Source organism: Helicoverpa armigera, chromosome 2, assembly GCF_030705265.1.
Source record: "Helicoverpa armigera isolate CAAS_96S chromosome 2, ASM3070526v1, whole genome shotgun sequence".
Classification (NCBI taxonomy): Eukaryota; Metazoa; Arthropoda; class Insecta; order Lepidoptera; family Noctuidae; genus Helicoverpa; species Helicoverpa armigera.
Window position 1 is genome coordinate 6,611,316 of NC_087121.1, and position 21,651 is coordinate 6,632,966.

The 21,651-nt window shown below is 34.1% G+C and overlaps 2 protein-coding genes and 1 long non-coding RNA gene across 6 annotated transcripts; 1 reads left to right on the plus strand and 2 right to left on the minus strand.

The window, feature by feature from the left end:
• Positions 1 to 733: 733 nt before the first annotated feature.
• Positions 734 to 12,550, minus strand: LOC110376147 (lysophospholipid acyltransferase 6). 3 transcript variants are annotated; one of them, XM_021334541.3, is made up of 12 exons: positions 12,455 to 12,550; positions 12,207 to 12,266; positions 12,022 to 12,118; positions 8,932 to 9,071; positions 7,869 to 7,946; positions 7,205 to 7,296; positions 6,674 to 6,927; positions 6,403 to 6,532; positions 5,778 to 5,998; positions 3,546 to 3,746; positions 3,098 to 3,249; positions 734 to 2,842 (listed from the first exon to the last, which is right to left on the minus strand). In XM_021334541.3, the coding sequence occupies exons 3-12, from the start codon at positions 12,097 to 12,099 to the stop codon at positions 2,668 to 2,670; spliced, it is 1,521 nt and encodes a 506-aa protein (XP_021190216.2). In that variant the 5' UTR covers positions 12,100 to 12,118; positions 12,207 to 12,266; positions 12,455 to 12,550; the 3' UTR covers positions 734 to 2,667. The 3 variants fall into 3 exon arrangements, with proteins under 3 accessions (XP_021190216.2, XP_021190207.2, XP_049700039.1); XM_021334532.3 differs by having other exon boundaries at positions 12,207 to 12,540; XM_049844082.2 differs by lacking the exon at positions 8,932 to 9,071 and having other exon boundaries at positions 12,207 to 12,540.
• A 1,631-nt stretch (positions 12,551 to 14,181) lies between these two features.
• On the minus strand, positions 14,182 to 16,074 carry LOC110376312 (26S proteasome non-ATPase regulatory subunit 10). Its single transcript, XM_021334739.3, has 4 exons — positions 15,773 to 16,074; positions 15,245 to 15,490; positions 14,771 to 14,940; positions 14,182 to 14,405 (listed from the first exon to the last, which is right to left on the minus strand). Exons 1-4 carry the CDS (start codon positions 16,055 to 16,057, stop codon positions 14,252 to 14,254), a joined length of 855 nt encoding a protein of 284 aa, XP_021190414.3. The 5' UTR covers positions 16,058 to 16,074; the 3' UTR covers positions 14,182 to 14,251.
• A 50-nt stretch (positions 16,075 to 16,124) lies between these two features.
• Positions 16,125 to 20,806, plus strand: LOC135117972 (uncharacterized). Of its 2 annotated transcripts, none has more exons than XR_010277280.1 (3): positions 16,125 to 16,525; positions 16,629 to 16,769; positions 18,231 to 20,806. It is a non-coding gene; the product is annotated as an uncharacterized LOC135117972 (long non-coding RNA). The 2 variants fall into 2 exon arrangements; XR_010277279.1 differs by lacking the exon at positions 18,231 to 20,806 and adding an exon at positions 17,223 to 17,304 and having other exon boundaries at positions 16,127 to 16,525.
• The last annotated feature ends 845 nt before the right edge of the window (positions 20,807 to 21,651 follow it).

The window sequence follows — 21,651 nt, forward strand, 5'->3', positions numbered from 1 at the left end:
AAAGATTTTCATTCTGTAATTGCAAATATGTAAAAATCTTATTTTACATCTCTTTTGTCAAGACAACATTTAAGGTACACCTTGAGATGTAAAAGAAAACCAGGGATGCTTAATATAGATATCTGATAATTTATATTTATTTAGTAGCTATGTTTTAGAATACTTAAATTTAAAATTAAAGTAGTATTAAAAATAATGTAATTATAGTATGTAGATTGAAAAAAATAATAGAGATAATTAATTGTAAAGAATTCTTTAATTGTCAATAAAGGAAATACTGTACTGATTTCAGAAATAAAAGATCAGCTGCTATTAATGATTTTGGCTAAATATAGTCACCGGCAAATAGTAAAGGCCGCAAGTTATGAATTTAATGTTTACTCGAGAAAGTTCCTCATAAACACTTATTTTTTTATTGGGTTCGTACAACCACAAATGCTTGTGCAATAAAATAGCTCAGAGCTAATTAAATATCAATTAAAATGAAGTCTAAAAATATTGAAGATTTGTCCTTTTGTTGGTGGATAGCATCACAAGTATGTGTGGTTGGTGAACCCAACAACTTTTGAATAAAAGCTGCATCTATGTTACCACTTTAAATTAGAATCTTTTCTGTAAATACATCTTTTAAGTTACCTCCTACTAAGTGTTATATTTTCAAAAAACAAATTATTGTTGGTTTTTGGTAGCGTGGAAATTCATGTACTAACGATTGGGGTTGTTTGTTTTGCAGTTGCAGTTTTCTACTAATCAGTACTTGTTTATTAAATATCCGTGGGGCTACCGGTTTAATTTTTGTTTTCAGAAGAAGATCTAGCCTTTTGTTTGGTAATAGGTAGGTAGCAACTAGTGCCTAAAAAATATCAAAACAAAAATGGATTTGGCAAAAAACATTGGATTTATAATAAAAAATATATTTTTCTTTGAGCACAATCCGAATTGAAAAGTGCCAAAATGAGCTTGTTCGATTTGATCAATACTTCGAGGGCCTGCCCTAATATAGGTAACAACTAAAATGGTCTGAAAGTTATTATGGCTGACTCCTATCGTAGTTCATCAATATTGTAATCATTACCGTAGCCCAAGACAATGCACATCAGATGAGATTCGCATCGTGAATACATATCACTTGATTTAATAGCTTAAAGTACCTAAATGTGATGAGCGACGTATCCGACTTTCGCGGTTGGTTAGAGGCATAAAATAGAAACCATATATACCTCTATATATTTTGTTTAAATAGGTATCTAACTTATGTTCCTTTTCCAAAAAAGCAACAGGTATGGCAAATAAAGAAAACATAATTTTGTAAAATAGTAATCAAGTAATTAGCCTAAAATATTGGAAACGTTTTTTTGTCTCAAAACTTTATTAGCAAATATAACATGATTAAAATTTGTCACTTATAAGCACAAATATTACTTAACTGTGACGTCACAAGTCCCCACTTTCGGACCAATTGGTTACATCTTAGTACATACATACAACTTTTCATGTTTTGTTGACACCAAAAATACGTTTCCAATATGTTAAGCTTAGTAGATAGCAAGACGGAGTTCCTAGTGCCCCAAATTGGACAAAATATTTTACGGAAAAGTGGAATGTATAGATAGCGAGCTTATTATTGACGAATTACCTAATAAAAAATCGTGCTCTTGATTTTGAAATAAGTTGTAGTAATTAAAATTGGAAATGGGACCATTGGGAAGTATGCCAGTTTAAACCAAAAAAAATGTTCAAATCGGTTGAAGTTATGCGCGAATAATGAAAAAACGAAAAATATCCAAATTGAAAATCTCCTCGGTTTTGGGAAGTCAGTAAGAATAATTAATGGAAAGCAAAAAAAATATTGGTAAATTTTATTAAGTTTTATTTTAAGATAAGAAAGAAGCATTCAGTCCTGGTTCAAACCCCCCTAGGAACTCCGGTATAATTAGAATAAAAATTATGTAACCGTTGTTAACGTAACAAATTTTACTACCTCTGTTGCCCCGAAATAAAACGCGCGGTAAACGTATTCAATATGATAATGTAATACATTTAATGATTCGAGAATAGCAGCATGTGCCTCTTTACTAGGTACTAGTCCAGGTAAATGTTTGATCAACCAGAGCCTACTTGGTTGCTCTCTAAACATTTTGAAGATCTATTTTGGGTCAAGAACTCGGAAAAGTATAAATAACTCAAACAATATTAATTAAAATAAATTAGCTTCAGCCAACAACGTGCGAAATATTAAAGCAGAACTTATACATAGTTTATTTCCAATCTGCTTCACATTCTGACGTCTCAGTTGTGAATTATTTTTTATGAACAATAATAGTCAATTCGTTTCTTAATCTAATAAACTTAAAATAAAAGAAACGTTAATCAAAACAATTACTAACAATCATTGTATTAAAATAAAAATTATATGAGTGATACACATTATTCAACAGAAGTTAACTATGATGGCTGACGGTGCATGCCTGGACGGCGTGTATTCGTAGTTAAATGCAAAAAATAATACAGATTAATTGCACCTACCACCTTCCGGAAAAAAACATGAAACAGTTACAATTAGAGGATGATTTGTTAAAAAGCTAGTTCAATCTTGATTGGGTCATACAGTAGAGGTCCCGTTGATGAAGTATGTGTTGTCGACCCTTCAATGCCTACATACTATTTTTATGATATTTTCAGTTTACCATTCAATTCGTCGAGGGATTCCTCCATTGCTTCCTTACTCAGTGTGGGGGATTTCGACTGCTGCTCTTGAACAACTGCAGGTTTAGGTCGTTTGGCCTTTTCGGGTATTAACATGGCACCTAGGGCGATGAAGTGGAGGGAGTAGTAGAATTTTCTGTAAAATAATGTTTTCCGTTTATTAGTTAAATATTTACTTCACCACTAAATTTTATTCATGAACGGAGCAGTGTGGTATCGGAATGTCTAGAGCTATCATAGCCTCAGGTTTAGCAAGAAGATGATCGAGCTTTACTGAAAATAATATTGCGCATCACCCGGTGATACCTTAAAATGGTTTCTGCGCAGCCATTTGGCGCAATAATCCGCGAAGACAAAGTCTTTCAAGAATTATACCTATAATTGTACTTACGCATAAAAAGCGAGGCTTGGCGCGAGGTGAAGCAGGACAAATGGTACCGTGGCGTAGGTCATCGCAACTCTCGTAGTGATAAACGAGACTGAATCATAGAATAGCTTCTTAGGAACACTGTCTAAAAACATGGGACGAGCTACGAAACGAATCTGTAACAGAATACAATTGAACGTTAAGAACGCCCCTAAAACACTACCTATTTTGTATAATATGTATGTTAGTCTTTAACGTATATACCTATGGGCCAATGCAGCATGAAAATAAAGGTATTTGATTTGAAAATACTTTACCAATAACGGCAGATAAAATTAACATTAGATGCTGCTATGGCGGAATTTCACATTAGTTGCCTAGTCTACAGATAGCTCTAGTAAATAAAAACGACAGAATATTGGGACAACAGTAATTTGTGTTTAATTAGGGGGGCGAGCCGACTGCAACATACCTTTCTAGCTGCGACGGTGAATATGCCGCCCGCGAAGAAGGTGAGGTAGTATCCGGGATGGAAGCCGTGCCACACGGCGGACAGCGCGTACACCCGCGCCGTGCGCCACGCCGCGCCGCCGCGCGAGTACGCCACGTCGCGCAGCCACGCGTTCGTGTTCTTGTTCCAGCTGGCGATCGCTATGCGGAAGTTTTGGGCGAACTGCAAATAAACTACAATTGTATCTTACCTCCGACAATTGCACTAGCTTTGTGTTTCTAATTTGCTGTGTTATTATTATGGTATAAGCACAGACCTACAGTTTAACGTGCACTCCGAAACAGTAATTGGTCTCCAGTGGCGGCCCTAGGGGTGTGCGAACTGTGCCTTCGCACAGGGCCTCGCGCTTGGGGGGGCCTCGCGCCCACACTAATATAAAAAAAATATATATCTGGTTCAAGAAAGTATTTATTTCTAATTCATTCTGCATTCGCGGCTGTTTACTTGATAGTACCTTTCCTTCTAACTTGATTAGAGTACTTTTATGTCCCAAAACTCAAAAATTTTCGCGCTCGCTACGCTCGCGACTTCACCTTACACTGTTGTTTGTTATACAACTTTAGGTGCTTTAGTGACCCAAGGGTCAAAAATTTTTTGCGCTCGCTACGCTCGCGGGTGCTTTAATTTCCACTGGTTTTATTTCTTTCATCCTTTTTAGCCGAACCTAGGTAGCGCCGCTTTTAAGTCCTTGACCCCTCTCTTGTATTTTTGTTTTTACCTGATTACTTAATTCCTCAAAGTTAGAAAGAAATTCGCTCGCTTCGCTCGCGGTTTTTTATTCATTTCTAATTTATTCTGCGCTTACTTTTTGAGTCCTCACAAAGTCTAACAAAAAGCTAGAGCACCGAAGTAGCAAAAACAACTGACGCTCGCCTCAGTCACGGTTTCTTTTTATTTGTGCTTAATTCTGAGTTTTTGAGAGTCCTCAAACAAATAATTAGAAAATTCACTTTACGGTGGACATTTCTAAGCTGTTTAGGCGCTATTTGTAAGCGTTGGACTTTTGTGTCCCAAAACTCAAAAAATTTCGCGCTCGCTACGCTCGCAGCTGGTTCACTTTATAGTAGTTTTTTTTCGAACTTGTTTGAGTACTGTTGTGGTGAAAAACTCAAAAATTTCGCGCTCGCTGCGCTCGCGCCTTTCAGTTTGCGTTGTTTTTTTTTCTTATTTTTTTTGGAATCTTTGCGTCCCAAAAATCTAAAATTTCGCGCTCGCTACACTCGCGGCTCCTTCACTTTACGGTCATTTTTTTTTCAAACTTGTCTGGGTACTGTTGTGTTCCAAAACTCAAAAATTTCACGCTCGCTACGCTCGCGGCCTAATTAACCGGTTTTTGAAGATATGTTTGGGTTAATAATTTGTGTCCCAAATTTTTACAGGATTTTTTTACTCTGTGACGATATTTTGTGGTTTTTTTTTTGGGGGGGTGCTCAATAGGTAGTTAGCCCCGGGTGCCACCCGATGCTACGCCGCCACTGGTTGGGGTCGGCTTCCAGACTAACCGGATTCAGCTGAGTACCAGTGCTTTACAAGAAGCGATCGCCCTATCTGACCTCCTCAACCCAGTTACCCGGGCAACCCGATACCCCTTGGTTAGACTGGTGTCAGACTTAATGGCTTCTGACTACCCGTAACGACTGCCAAGGATGATTGATAATTCTTTAAATATAAACTGTAGTGAAATTAAAATTTTATTAATTTGTTTAACTTGAGCATTTCTCCTCAAACATGACGTTTAGCTAAATCAAAACACCAGCCTACTCTCGCAACACTTACTTTTCACGTAGGACAAAGGGCCTCGCATAGATCTGCCGCACGTAGCCTCGCAATGGCTAGGGCCGCCGCTGTTGGTCTCCAAGATATAGGTACTTAGAAAAGTTGCAGTTCTTGCCTGTCTGTCCTGGAATCGAACCCACGCTTGAGGGGTTAGTTCTTAACCCACTGGGCCACACGACTTTTACTCTATAACGCATATGATATTCAATGATACGCCGAACTCTTGATCTATACGCGATCAGTTGCGCGCTACGCGATTTCTTGACTTGAAAAAAAGTTCAGTCTCATGATGCTTATAACCTGTCATTGCCAACGGCGGACCTACCCTAGGAGGAACTGCGGGCAATAGTTGGGACTATATATAATTATATTTTGAAATAAATAAATGAAGACGTAGAACGATCGAACAAAACTTACCTCAAAACCAAATATGTCGATGTTGGACATTTTGTCCCACTTAGGCGATCCGTCGTTGTTGTACCCGTTGAATCCCATGCCGCAGTTGTTGCAGATGGCCTCGGACAGGAGCCACGCGTGGTAGTACTTGCAGCGTACCACCAGCGTCGACAGGTACGCGTACCACAGCAAGTATAGCGCAGACCATGAACGAGATACTTCGGAGGTGGGGTCCGTTAGCTCTGTAAAAATATATAAAAATTTCATTTTTCTGAATCAGTTCAGTATTTTGCAATGTTTTGGCTATCTATGTAATTACGTTAATGAGGCCACTCATTAAATTGTGGCAACACCCAAAGATTCCACCCGCGCCAAGAATGGGAACTAATTCCCTTACCCGGATGGGGATAAAAATATCCTGTGTCTATCTCCTGGTTATAATCTTTCTTTCCACATTTTTCAAAGGTTCTTGAGTCTGATTAACTCTGAGTTATTTTTCGATGACTAGATATTATATTATTTTAAATTCTAGGTTCTTAGATTACTGCATAATCGAAATTTCAATTCATAAATATATCTGATATCTGCGTCCTATTAATCGCCTTGCCATTAAATAATAATAAATTGGGTATTAAAAAGCAATTACCTTCTAAAACAGTCAGAGGATATTTCTTAGCTAACGTTAAATATAACAATGCCGCCGCTAAAGAACCGGCAACTTTATAGAACACAGCTGTCCGTGGCGAGGGTTCCTTAGTGTCTGCCGACTTCTCCAACTGAAATTTAAGAAAATGTTTTAATTGCTATGCTTAAAGCTCGCATAAGCCCCCTTCTGTTTGATGGGAGGACCCTGATAATATTTGACTTGTAGGTATATCTATCCCCTACTAACTTATAATGAAAAAAAACATTCTTACCTCATCGACACGAGCACCTTCGATAAATTTGATATAATCAGTATAAAATACTACTGGACCACACATTAATGTTTGAAAGGCCAAAGTGAATGCGAAGTATTCGAGCGGTGAGGGTATTTTCTCTATTTTCACCAAGTCTTCGCCACCCGTAGTTTGCAAAGCCGTCGCTTTCGATTTTAAATCTTTAACGGTCAAACTATCTTGTAGAGAGTAAGCCAATGATGTTACTCTTTGAGTGATAACCATTAACGGACCTGAAAGTTGAAAATGTGATAATTAGTGTTGAAAGTTACGTGAACTATATGTCTAATCAAAGTATTAAAAGTGAAAATAGGTTCATCAAAGTTATGCATACTAATAGTAGTACAGGCTGTTCTAAAAAAAACGTAACCAACAAGAACCTATCCATGAAAGTGTACTACGAGAGAAGAGAATGAGTCTCTGGATCGCATTACTATTCGTCAGTTTCTGAGGAATTGGACAAATTCTTAACAAATCAGGTAATAACCGTTTTATGGTATTTTGTCGCACCTGTTATATCTAATGTATAATCAGCCGTGTGATATATCTGTCGATGTAAATGAAGACATGAAAGATATATCATGGACACTGCCAGGATAACGCTGAAAATTAATAAAATGTTAAAGTACACATGGATAAAATATAGTAATAAAAGTACAATGCATTTTATAAACAAAAAGCAAAACAATAGTGAAGCTCATTGCGTTTTGCGGTAGGTACTTTTTGAATTCAAGTGCTAATTGGCCTCGGTTTTTATCTTCTTATTAACTGATGCTAATTATTCTGACTTCAAAAATTAAAGTCGTGAAAATATTTTGAGCAAATAAGAATCAAGATACCTATTTTGAAATATTTTCTCGTAGGCAGATACGACTTCTCGAGAATAAACCGTTTTTGCAAAAAGGGAACTTATGAAAATTAATAATTTTTAGACCTTTTATGTATTTTAAAGGGTTTAAGAGACTAAAGTATGTGTACATATATCGCTAAGACCTAAAATGCTTTTAACACCATGATAGCTCTGTGCAGACAGGTCTATGAAATTTTTACATAAATACGACCTCACTTTGTGGACTGCTAGGATTACTTACACATCTAGGTACAGGGTTCCCAAGACAAGTATAAAATTATATGACATAAATAAATATATATTTTTTTCGTTTTGTTTACTTACTTGCCCATTATTTGGTGCTTGACGCTCTTTAACAAGGTGTAAGTTAACATAGGCAGCACCGATAAATGGATAGCTTGTCTGAAAAAAATTATTGATTTAATTGTTCGAGCGTAATTAATCATCATAAACAATATTTGATTTATTTATCATTCGTATGAAATTATCTGTTGTACCGTTGAAATATTTCGTAACTGAAAAGTATATGCCTAGATGCCTAGTATCTACTGAAAATACGATATCGCTTCTGATGGGAATAATATTTAGAAACAAAGTGCTAGGAACAGCTCAAAAAATTTAGATTAAGAATAATTCAGGCTTGTTCTAAGTGGAAAACATTATTATTCTTTTTTGCACACAATGCAAATACATTAATTAACATACAACAGCGAGGCTACGGATCGTAACATAACAGCAACGTATCGGGTTAACAAAATTCTTTTCAGGAATTTGTACTTTCAGATTTTTTTTTTTTTGTAAAGGAAATCGGGCATGTTTTCAAAGCTTAATACTAAGCCTATGTGTACACTAAGAACGTTTTTAGCTGATTCACCTGAAGCAAAACCTTTTTAAAGTAGGTGTATCATAATTGATGATAAGCAGCAGCAGGTACGTAGCGAAGCTATATTAGTTTCAGGAAGTAATTTCTTCCCTCTTTAAAAAATTCCCAAGTATCGATTAAAAGGTACCCAAACATATGAAAGACCTAAATGATGGCAGGTGAAGCTCTTCTAAGCTGATATGACCCGCCCTACTACTATCGCATTTAGGTACGTATACACATTGTAGAGCTTGTGTGCGTATGGTTATGGGGCGTGTAATTTCAGCTTAGGGTACTACACACAGCCGGCAATACGGCAGTGTCGCTGGATTTATGGCGAGCGGCATGTCAACAGCATAAACAAGTAGGAAATTAAAAGACTGTAAAAGCCTTAACCAGGCTGCCGGTATTTACCAGTACTATGTGTAGCCTTAGACGAGCTATATTATAATTAAAATACTGTTGTACACATTTGAACACAAAAAAACGATTACATGCATAAATTAAACAGAAATAAAGAATTACCTTCCAAAACAGAAATACCCCATTGTTAAACCTATAACAAGGCACACAGAATGTCGAAATTCCGGAGAAGCATATCTTAATGGTTTTCGAAACAGTCTTGCCAGGCATAGTGCAGCTACTTGTGCGATCAAAAAATTTACCTATTGAAAAAAAAAACTAATGAATAATGTGCAATTTGTAAAACATAATAGTGATTTTCTATTATATAAGCAACAATTCAGCTACCAACATATAATAAAACCATTATATTTACATAGATTGTGTTATTTATAGCTACTTGGATTAAAATTTAAAAGTTATATTTTTTGCCAACTAGGTACTTTGGTAACATTTTAAAATATACTATAATGATAGCTTAAGCTACTTTATTTCTAATTGCTTGGCAAATTATGCAGGAAAGCCTGGTAGCTAATGAAAAGCTGCACAGATGAGATACCAAGGTCAAGCTAGATTACTATTTAGAGTGTAATTAAGGCAACTTTTGACATGCTAAAAGGGGCCAGCTCAGACAAGGTGTGCTTTGCTCAGCTGAAAGGATTTTTATGTATGAGACACTGGAAAATCTATTCAATCAGACGATTTTCAATACAATAGATAACACATTCGATTTAATGTTGTACAAATCAACAATAATATTGTTAAAAACTATTTTAATGAAATTGTGTTTTTTTTCTGCACTTTATTTACTTAACTAAGACAATTTAGTTAACCGAATGCAAGACCTATGTGTATTGTTAAATGAAGGTGAATGAGTTTGTTTTTATGATTTCACAGTGAAATGGCTTAACTGGGTAAGAGTAATATTGCCACGGCTGAAACCTCGGCTACTGGCACAGCTACTGGTAAATAATTACTTTATACCTCATATTATAAAGAGGAAAATTTTATTTTGTTTTTGTACCATAAAGGTTCAGAAACAATTTTGAAAAATTCTTTCTCTGTTGGGAAGCAACACTTTTAGCCCCACGTGACTAGAGCTACATTTCTGAGTATGAGTAGTTTCCATTTAAAATTAGTAAAAAAATATATTTGCATGTGCTGGTGTCAAATAAACATTTTTGTACTTATTTAATTACTTACTCAACAACAATACTAAAACCATTATTTCCAGAAACTGCTATAAATAGAATAGATTTCTTGAAATAAAGTTAACAATAGATTTCAATTTAGATGGAAATATGTAAATATATGAAGTAGTTTTGTCAGACTGGTTTTATTTATGACTTTCAATGTGCTTCACAATATGATTAAATTTGTTTGCATTAATCATAAATGAATGTTATCGCTATGCCTTCAAGCAGAGCCGGCTCTACCTTCAGCAGGTCAACATAAAATTCTGTCAAGTACAAGTCAAATTCCAACACTCACATTTTAACAAAACTGCATGGAAAAGTTACACTGCATGCAAAGTTGTAATTATAGTAAATTTTACATCAGTGTGACTAAATCTGCTTGTAGTCGAAAATTGCTGCTTAATTTAAAACGTTAATACATAGAAAAGTTGGTATTTTGGGGAAGGAAATAAATTGATTGAAGAATTATTCAATCTTGTTATTTGTATTAAAGTGTACAAATTAAATCCTTCAAAATTAAGTTGCCCTATAGTCATACTCTATCTACATTTAAAATTTTGCTATTTGAATTTATAAATCATTAAGGCACCTTGTAGCTACAAATTCATTAATTATTTATTAATTGTATTGAAAACAGCAAAGTAGATTCCGTTTAAAAACAATAGTATAATAATATTTATGAGATATGCAGTACCTACTGTCATAGTATTATAAAAATACTACCTTCCACCAAGTTTGTATATTATGAATTGTATTTACACAACTATGGTATTCATTATTGTATACAGGAATTCACATTAAATTATTTAGTTTGACATTATGAAAATATTGTATTGTGTTGTTTAATTGATTGAATCGGATTTCAACTCAATTATTGACATTAAAACGGTTGATTTACCAGATTAAACTATAAGATACAAAAACTAAGCAATTACAGGAAGAAATAATTACATTTGGTATTTTAGCAGTTCAACAAGGAACCCTAGTTTGCCTATTATGTCTGTCCGCGGTTAATTTAAGTGAAGAACGCACTAGAGACCTGAAATTTGGTACCAATATGTATTTCAATCATGCCAACAAAGTGCAAAAAATAGTTTATTGGGGTACCCCAGTACACGTAAAGTGGAAAATATTTGTTTTCTACTCCACCCTTACGTGTGATGTATTGTTGGATAGGTATTTAAAATGAATACGGGTTTACAAAAATATTTTTTTATATTAAAACTTTTGGAAATAATCGCTCTGAAAGTTGAAAATAATGTGTCTCTTCTCCAACTTAAGAAGAAATTTCTATTGTACAACTGTATAAAAAATACTATATATTTATTAACAGTTTTTGAAAAATTTAAACTAAATAATTTCTAAATTAAGATTGTAATTTAACCGTATTTACAAACATTTTGTATCTAAGTATACATATTTTATTTTATTCTTTGCTTCTATCTTTTAAATATAAATAATAATTAAATTACTTTGTGCAATCCAAAATTACCACCGAAAACGCAACATACATAAGCCATCTAGTTTTTACAAAGTAGTAAGTCAATTTCTCGTTGTACTTGGAGTTAGCATTTTATCTGCATTGATTGATCAGTCATACCTATTATGAGCTATACTTGAGAAACTATGGAACCCTACAGTGACCATGGCCCGACATACTCTTGGCCAGGTTTTTTATGTATTTGACTGGCCAAGAGCTTAATTGACTTCTAATAGTTAGATTGATATTGAATAGCATCCAATAAACAAACCTATTGAAACAAATTAATATTAAGTTGACACAAGGTAATTCTCACCAATACCCAATTGGTGAGAATTACCCAAGTAACAAAAGGGAACATTGAATATTGTCAATATGCAATTGGTAACAAAAATCATGAATATAGAAGGTATTATTTTAAGAAAACTAACTATGTGATGGAATCAGAAACACAGATTCTTCAGTAATGTTTTTGATAGGTAGGTGATCCAAAAAAAAGAATATTAGGTATATTATGTATGATGAAAATATACTTACTAAATCTAGGGGAAGACCAACTTTGTTCGATATGAACAGGAATATTCTACTCCCATCATAATAATCATAATACGTCATTGTCACTAAAAGTTATTTACTGTAAATAAACAAAGTTTCGTTAAAAATAAATTCCAGGCAGAGCAAATTCAAAACATATTACTATTAATGGATTCTTATTCTCTTACCCCAGGATGACAAAAATATCTCCATAAAGCTCGTCGTAACAGATATTTTATTTGTTGAACCTGAAACACCTAATGGCTTTATTGTTTGCCAGTTATCACAACACACATCTACTGAATGTAGCTTTGAAACAGTCGGACTTTTATTGCCTCAACTAGTGACTATCATTTCAATAAAGTATCAATCACGTCATCTTTCTTTGTATCACATAAAAAGAAATTGCTAACAAAGGTATTTTTCAATTTCATACATTTGTGTCGATTACAAACGTCATTCGTTTCAACTTCATAAACGCACAGCGCAGCGGCACGGTCGTCGGAAGGTAGGTACATACGGCAAATCACACCACATAGGGTCAAGGAGCTACGAAAACTTACTGGAGACCCTGATGTCATGTAACTATTTTGTGAATCAACTCTTGAAGGAACCTATTAAATGTTGTGAATAATGGATTTTGAAATTAAATATAGAGTAATTGCACAAATAACATACTGTATTTTTTACCAAACCCAATGTCAAAGTTGAATTTTCGCATAATTCGCGAAGTCACAAAAATGTTCTCACCAACGAGTACTGGAATGTAACACTTAAAAAAATAAGTAATAAAAATATCTGCAGTATAAAAAAACGAACTATTTCTTTCAGTTTCAGGATCTGGAAGTAAGTACTTCTGGTATGAATAAAATCAAGTCATAAGTATAAGACACACGGACAAAATGTTACAAAATAATTTTCAAAATTGGTTCAGTGGATCTAGGGAACACTAATCGGAGATCGATTCATCGAGGTTTCACCAGATTTTACTGGATTACGGTTTTAGAAGGTTGAAACATCAAACAGGATGGGATGGAGTTTACAGTAGGTACTTAATTGGATGCATGAATCTAAAACACCACAAATAAAGTTTTACAAAATTACAAATCGCAATTTTTGTTTAATTTAAATAGATACAACAAATATGTTATTTGAGACCACTTTGAATCTTCTCCCATGTCTTCAATACTACCTACTCGCAAAGTTCCTCAGCTCGTTCTCGGGAATGTTCATTAGGGCCTGACTATTGGGACGGAATATAACGAGGCAAAGTTGGCCAAGTAAAATTCCGTAAGTCTGGAGCGGACTTAACAGCCATAAGATGGAAGAGTATACCTACTTTACAGAGTCTACACATATATATCCTCACATCATACCATATGAAAAGATTTAAACAAAATATTAATAGCTATCACACATTCCGATCCAAAAAGAAAAACTAAATTTATGTATGTCTACACCCTATTGAAAAAGGATAACGTTACTACTTGGGGCCCTCTCGCTCGATTGTTTTTAAACGGTTTTTATTCGCCAAGTTGTACTACACGTTCATGGTTGGATGCTAATCTATTATTTATTTATGCAAAATTCAAGTTACCTAAAGGAATCGCAATGAAAACGTGTTCGCGTTATCCCGCTGCCCCTTGCTGGCAAGTGGAACAAGCGGTTGGCGAGCGGAGACGTTGCCTGGACACAAGTCTGAGTTTCGCGCTTGATTTTTTTGGAACATAAGCCGCTGTCGACTTGAGATTTATACTACCTGCCGTGTGTGGCTTTGCCTCTTTTGTGGAACGGGTTTTTTTTTATTCTTTTCTTAGCTGCTGGCTAGATGGCGCTGTTCTTGGTACCTACTTCACTACCGACAAGCGTTTATATACCGCTCCACGCTCAAACGCTCCCGCTCTCAATGGTAGCGCGAATTCAAATTCTTTCAATTCTATGTAAACCAAATAAACTTTTTAATACAAAAGACATATAACATTTGAACATGAATCCTACATTTTGTATAACATTTAAAATGAAAGAACTTTCGGAGTTAAAGATGGGATACATTATGTACATATTTCTTACTTTGGCTCCAAGCAGCATTGCAAAAAATCCTGAATAAAAAAATGTAATGGTAAGGTTGAATCTTATGATAAAGGAGGAGCTATTAACAAACAGTTTTGCATACTTAATTTATGTCAGTTTATTATTTAATATTAGGTACAGTTATGGATGGATACCTAGTTATTTATATTACAATAGCTCTTAAAATATTTCTCAACTTTGGTGATGAACTTAATTCCAAAGGTGTTTTTTTATCTTTATTGGCCAATTCCATATTAGCTCCAGCTTTGACCAACATGCAGGCTACTGCTTCTCTATCTTCCTCACAAGCTATATGCCTGCAAAACAAATATGATCAGTTATGTATCTATATACAATATCTCAACTTATCTTTTAACTGAGATTATAAAGAGGTTTGTGTTTGTTTGTTTTTTAAAGGCTCTGTCACTGCTGTCAAATTAATAATTTCACTTTCCTTTTCTATTTTTATAGGACACAAGCCATTATAAAATAAAAAGGAAAATGCATAATCAATCAAACGAAAGTATATTTTGATGATATTCTTGATTTGGAGAATGATGAATGAATGATTACAGTACTATACACAAAACTTTAATACATTATATTGTTATTAAAGTTTGTATTATTTAGTAACAATATGTTTTTAGCTTACGCAATACATAATACTATATTCAATACTTACAATGGTGTTGATCCTGTGGAATCACACACATCTACTTTTATATGTGGTGAGGCTAGGAGAAGTTCTACAATATTGCTTCTGCCTTGAGCTGCAGCTCGATGCAAAGGTGTTGCATTCAAAACATCTGCATCATTGACATTTGCATCATATTCAATTAGTAATTTTGATACCTAAATGGACAAGAAATAATTTTTAATCAAATTCTTCAAAAGATAAATAATAAATCTTTCTATATTTATAGAAACGGCAGGCAATAGCTATACATTATACATGCAAAAAAATTTGATGATTTTATTCTGTCTGTTTGTTTATAAAAATTCTCCAGTATTCATGTTTAGCCTTTCTATAGCTATGTTAGTTTAACTTAAGTCTATATTCCTACAACTTATGTAGATAAGTCTCACAAATTAAAAAAGTTCTGTTCACATTATTCAAGTCTCAATCTAAGTTTCATGGTCAGATAATTATGATTACCTCAAAATGGCCTTTAGAACAAGCATAATGTAAAGATGATTGCCCTCGATTAGTTTTCTGGTTAACATTGGCTCCCTTGCTCAGCAGAAGTTTTACTACATCTACTCTCCCAGCTGACGACGATAGTATTAAAGGAGTTGAATTTGTGTCATCCAAAGGGTCAATGGGACTTCCTAAATCAATCAAGAAGTCAACCAAGTGTTTGTTCCCTCCCAATGCAGCCCAATGAATTAGAAGACGTTGGTTCTGTAATGAGAAAAATAAGCAACTTAAATATCTATTGTATTGGTCAATTAAAGTTTAGTCATATAAAAAATGCAGTAGAATCCGTTTATATTGACCAACCGTTTATTGTGACGTATAAGTTCACTACGAAGTTTGTTTTTCATTTATAATTCTTTATAAAAAGTCGGATATAAATAATATTGTTTTAAAAAAGCTTACATTTGTTGAAGATGACCCACTGTCCCACTGGCCGGTAAATGTAAATGCACATACATATATTGGCAGAAAAAAGTGCACACTTACCGAATCTGGTCTATTTATCAAAGCATTATCTTCATCAACCTTAACTTTTACTTGATTAAAGTCTCCTCGGTATGCGGTTTCATAAACTGAGCCTATAGACATGATGCTTTTGTGTTTATAATTATTTAGATAATTTAAAAAACTAGCGTTAGTGTCAATCAACGAAGGAAGCAAGGCAAATTTATTTAAAAGCGCTTCTTTTGTTGCAAAATCACGAAATTCAATGTAATAAACAGTGAAATGCAAAATCTTTGAATTAAACACAAATCGAAAATGAAGTATCATTGACAATTGACATTGACAACTAATAATTTTTTTTTTTTGGAATTTTATGACCTGGTAACTGAGACCTTTAAGTCAAGTCATTTTTTACACATAAACTTTATCACTTCACTTCACGACACTTAAATTGTTTTGATAGTATTTTTAATGTATTTGTATATGGGTTTATAACTGTTCTTGTCTTTTAATAACTGTTCAAGTGGCGGCGGGCGGGATGAAGAATCAAACTTAATTTTCAGTTCACACAGTTCACTAGCCAACACTAATCTGTCAAGTAGGAAGGTTTGGCAGTCAAAAATAAGATGCTCCATGGTTCCTTCTTGTGATTCACAATGGGGCACGTATTACTCGTAATAATCCCAAGTCTAGCAAGGTGTGACGGTGCAGTATTATGGCCAAAGCGCAATCTATTTAACGTAGTGATAAAGTCTCGGCTGGCTTCTTTCAGTCTATTGTACCAGGGTCTAACAGGTAATCTTTCTTGAATACTTCCATACCACTTCCCTTTGATGTTTTGGTCTTTCTTCCACATTTCTAACCATAAATTATGTACATTTTCATTAATACATTGCAGGAAATCAGTCATCGGAATTTCCATTGCATTTCTAACATCAACAGCATTATTACCATCATATGCGGTTTTATCAGCTATTTCATTGCCAGAGATGCCTCGGTGAGATGGTACCCACAGGAACGCAATTTCGATATGCTTAAGGTAATACTGATAAATTATTTCTTTGATAAAATACAAAATATAATTGGACTTAAATGAAATTGAAAGGTTAGCTAAAGATTTTATCAAGCTTAGTGAATCAGAAACAATCAAAAAGTATTTACAATGATCAAGCTGACGAATATATAATAATGCCCTATAAACCGCATATGCCTCTGCAGTGAATATATTACAAGTATTGTGCAGAACAAAGCTTCGAGAGAATTTTGAACGTGAATCGTATATAGCAGCATGCACATAATCGTTCCCCTTACTGCCATCAGTATAAATAACATAATAATTCTTATTTTCTGCCAAAAACTGCAACATTTCAAAATTATTATTAATTGAATTTTGCATTACTTTAATAGGATGTGTAATACTCTGATAAGAGAAGGAGTAACATGGCCATGGGCACTGTTTTCTAACACCAGTAAAACTATTCTCTGTTTCCAGCAATATTTTGGATAATGTTGGGGAATTGCCACTCAAGAGATCCTCTCCTGTTGTTAGTCTACTAGAATTAGTATTTACAAAGGTACAATTTTATTTTTATTTTCTTGTTATTTGCAGCAATTAGCTTAAGACAGAATCTCCCTGCAAGTAGAATACGTCTCAAAATTAAGGGCATCAATTTAGTCTCTACTTCCATGGCCCTTATGGGAGTAGAGCACATTGCACCAGAAATTGTTCTCAAAGCTCTGTTCTGCAAGAGATCTAATTTATTTACATGAGTACTATTTATATACACTAGAGAACTATAATCGAAATGACTCCTAACTATACTTTTGTACAAAATTGACAATATTTTCGGTCTGCCCCCATGAAACACCTGAGACATTTCATTATATTTAAGCCTTTTAGAGCATTCTTTGATATGTATTTAATATGTTCCTCGAAAGTTAATTTTCTGTCGATTACTATGCCTAAAAATTTCTTTGAATTTACTGTGTTTATAATTTCTCCATTATAAATTACTTTTGAATTTGTATTTTCATTTCCAAATATCATGACACTGCTTTTGGAGGGGTTAATTTTTAAATGCAATACATCATTATAGTAGTGGAATAGTTCAGACAGGGCTTTGTTGATATTGTCAATCGCAATTTCTACATTATAATTACTAGTGTACAGAACAATATCATCTGCAAACTGCAGAATTTCTACATTACTATTTACAAATTTACATATTTCACTTGTGTATATATTATATAGCAAAGGAGACAGTGTAGCACCCTGCATAGTACCTCTAGATGTAGATTTTGGACCATACAATGTATTATTGTGCCTTACATAGACTGTTCTATTTTTTAAGAAGTTAAATATCCATTTACACAGCTGACCAGGCACGCCCAACCTAGACATAACTTCTACAAGTATAGTCGGATCTAAACTGTCAAATGCACCTTGAACATCTAGAAATACACAAACAATGTTTAACTTTCTATCTTTTGCATGTTTCAGGTCAAAGATTAAAGAAGTGAAGCTGTCAGCACAACTTCGTCCTCGACGAAATCCATATTGAACATGTGGAATGATGCTGTTAGATTCCATATACCAATCTAAACGATTTTTGATCATGTTTTCAAATATTTTCCCTAGACATGAGGAGAGTGATATTGGTCTATAAGAGCTGGCCAACTTTGCAGGTTTATCTGGTTTGAGTATTGGAATGACACATTGTGTTTTCCATGACTGTGGAATACGTTTACAATGCCAAAGGAGATTAAGAACATTAAGAAATATTTTTTGCGCAGATTCATCTAAATTTTTAATAATACAATATGGAAAATCATCTAAACCAGGTGTAGTGTCTCTCCGAGATATCAAACTCATGTTAAATTCTGACCATGTAAAGGATGTAATAAAAATTTTGAATTTAGATTGTCATTGTTTAATTCAAAAATACTGCCTAAATTATCAGAATCTTTTAAATTACTATTATCTGATAATTTATCTAGAAATGGAGAAACAAACTCATCACTGTATGATTTGTTGCCAGTTCTTATACCTTTAAACATTTTAAGATGATTCCAAATCTTACTTATAGGTGTAGTTCTATTAAAAGTGTTACATAAGTTATCCCAACCTATTCCTCTTTGTTCCGATATAGTTCTTTTCTTAAGCGCATCTTTTCTTTTGTAATCTAAATAATTCTCCATAGTAGACTCACTTCTATAAAGTTTTAATGCATTATAAGAGGCAATTACACTTTTTTCACAAATGTCATTCCACCAAGGAGCTGGAGGCCTGCTTTTAAAATTATTTAATTTAGTGAGTTTAGGAATTGTCATCTCTTTTAAAGTATCTAATCGAGAACAAAAATCATTATAGGTTGAAATAGGATCATACAATTTTAGGGCTAAATCATTGAATATTGTTTTGGAAATAGTTTTATACTTTATCCAATCTGCTTTTTTATATATAAATCTATCAACTGGGGGATTAATTTGATATTTATCTATTTGTAGAGTAATCTCTGTTATTGTTGGATAGTGATAACTACCCATGGCATCATCATGCACAGACCACTCGCATATTGATGCGAGGTTAGCACTAACAAAGCTAACATCAATTGCAGATGGATTTCGTCTCGGGTTATTAACAGTTGTAAAACTACCATCATTCAAAATACATAAATCCAAGTCATCAATGATATTAAATAAATCCTGACCTCTGCTCTTAGTGGATAGACAACCAAATGCAATGTGATGCGCATTAAAATCACCGCTGATAAAGATGGGCTTTGGAAGATCATTAATTATATTACGCAGTCTGTTGATTCGTAGGTGTCCACTAGAAGGAGGACAGTATACACAAAGAATAGTTAAGCTACCATGCACAGTAGATAAGGACAAAGCAACAGTTTGTATGTCTTCATAAAATCTAGTGTTTAAAACTGTGTACTTTAAGTATGGCTTAATTAGTATTGCTACACCATTATGAGCGTTATTGGAATTTTGATTATAAATATTATATCCAGGTATTCTAAAATTATGATCTTTAAACCATGTTTCGTTAAGTAAGCAAATGTCAATATTTTGTTTTTCTAAGAATTGAATTAATAAGGGTTTCTTACTATTGGCACTCTGTATGTTATACTGAGCAATACGTAGCTTAGATATTGTGTGACTTGGATCCATTACTTTAGATTTTTAAGTAAAGTTTCTTTAATACTGTTTATGGTAGTAGGCGTATTATCTCCCTTATTACCTAGTTCCACCAATGTTTGCACCAGGGCCATGAGTACATCATTGCTGGCAACTATTTGTGCTTTGATGTCCACCTTAGGGACTTCCTTAGGTTTATTTACATTATGTACAGTATTATTTACAACAGGCTTATTTACAGAAGTATGTACAGACTTATTTACAGATGTATGTACAGACTTATTTACAGTTTTATTTACATTATTATCAACTAGTTTCATTTTGGAGGTGAAAGAGGTGGAAATTGTGAAATATCAGTCATTTGTTGTTTTGTCATTGTTGCACTTGCGTAAGTTATTTTATTTTTCTTTTCTAAAATTTTGTTTAATTTAATTGGACACAATCTAGATATTGCCAGATGAGGCCCACTGCAATTGACACAGCAGATCTCTGTTGGTTTGTCACATACTTTATATAAATGCTCACCTCCACAAATGGAACATCTTTGTTTACCATTGCATATTCTAGCAGAATGGTTAAATTTGAAGCAACGGAAACATTGCTGCAATGGGGGGACATATTCAAATACTCGGTATGAAAATAAATCATATTGTACATTGTCTGGAAGAATATTTGATAGAAAAGTTATGCTAACTGTTTGTAGTGGTACTCGCTCTTGTCCAACTTTCTTTGTGAATCTTCTTACAGCTATTATTTCATAGATTGAAGACAGTTTTGTATATAATTCTTTGTTAGAGATGTTTGCTGGTACAAATCTGATTATACCTGTTTTTTCTATTTGCGCAGCCGGAATAAATGCTTTCAAATCATGTTTGTTAAGAAAAGCAGTATTATTAATAAAATTATTAGCAGTATTATATTGCTTGAATATTACCGCTATTTTATTCGCATTAATGCGCTGTATGGCCGTCACCCCTTTTATTTCGCTTGAAAATATGTGGTTAAGGTAGATAGGGCTCTTATTTCCTATTCTATCCTTATTGTTGGTGGCTTCAATGAACACTTTAAAGTCCACATAAGGTGCATTTTCTGGATATAGTCTTTTATAATCGGGTTTGAAATATGGTGTATAGTCAGTACGCTCACCGCCGCCGCCATCACCACAGCAGTCCATCGCAGTCCCTTCGCCTCCGGCCTCAGACCGGGGACGTTTATGTGAGGTGGGCGGGTTATCCCCGCCCCCCTCATTTCCCACCATTTTCACAGTTTTCCACACCTAGCACTTTTGTTTTAATTACTTTTACATAAAAAAAACTAGCAAATGTTTAATAAAAACAAATTTTGAAAAAATCCTGAACCGCGCTTATTTAAAGTTCCCGCCAGAATCCCTGACAACTAATAACAACTGGGAAGTAAAGACTGGTAAAGACTCCCCCGACCCGTAACGATTCGATTTTTATGATGGGAAATAAATATTTTTATAGATAAATCTGCTATTGTTAGTTCATAATTTTCACTCAGACTGATGCGTGCAGTAATAATGACCCATTGTAGTGAAAAGTCTCAACTCTTGCATAATTCGGCGAAAATCTAACATTGTAAAATCACACATCGCATCGTTAGCTGCCTGGGAAAGCCTTTAGTTGTTTGACAGAAGAACTCTCAGTGTTGCACTAGATTAAAAAATACAAGCTCATGACCATTGACATATATTCTAGCGATAGACAAGAACATCCATACAAATAATTTACCCGCTTATGTCGTCTGTTGACATC

Bases quoted from the DNA above. Each gene is read 5' to 3' on its own strand.
- LOC110376147 (XM_021334541.3), bottom strand. From the start codon at position 12,099: ATGACGTATTATGATTATTATGATGGGAGTAGAATATTCCTGTTCATA. The intron at 9,072-12,021 runs GTAAGTATATTT...TTTTTTCAATAG, and splicing joins TTGGTCTTCCCCTAGATTTA to GTAAATTTTTTGATCGCACA. The intron at 6,928-7,204 runs GTGCGACAAAAT...TTCAACTTTCAG, and splicing joins TTATACATTAGATATAACAG to GTCCGTTAATGGTTATCACT.
- LOC110376312 (XM_021334739.3), bottom strand. From the start codon at position 16,057: ATGATACTTCATTTTCGATTTGTGTTTAATTCAAAGATTTTGCATTTC. The intron at 14,941-15,244 runs GTAATCATAATT...TTGTCCATTTAG, and splicing joins GTTCTAAAGGCCATTTTGAG to GTATCAAAATTACTAATTGA. The intron at 14,406-14,770 runs GTAAGTATTGAA...TTTGTTTTGCAG, and splicing joins TCCACAGGATCAACACCATT to GCATATAGCTTGTGAGGAAG.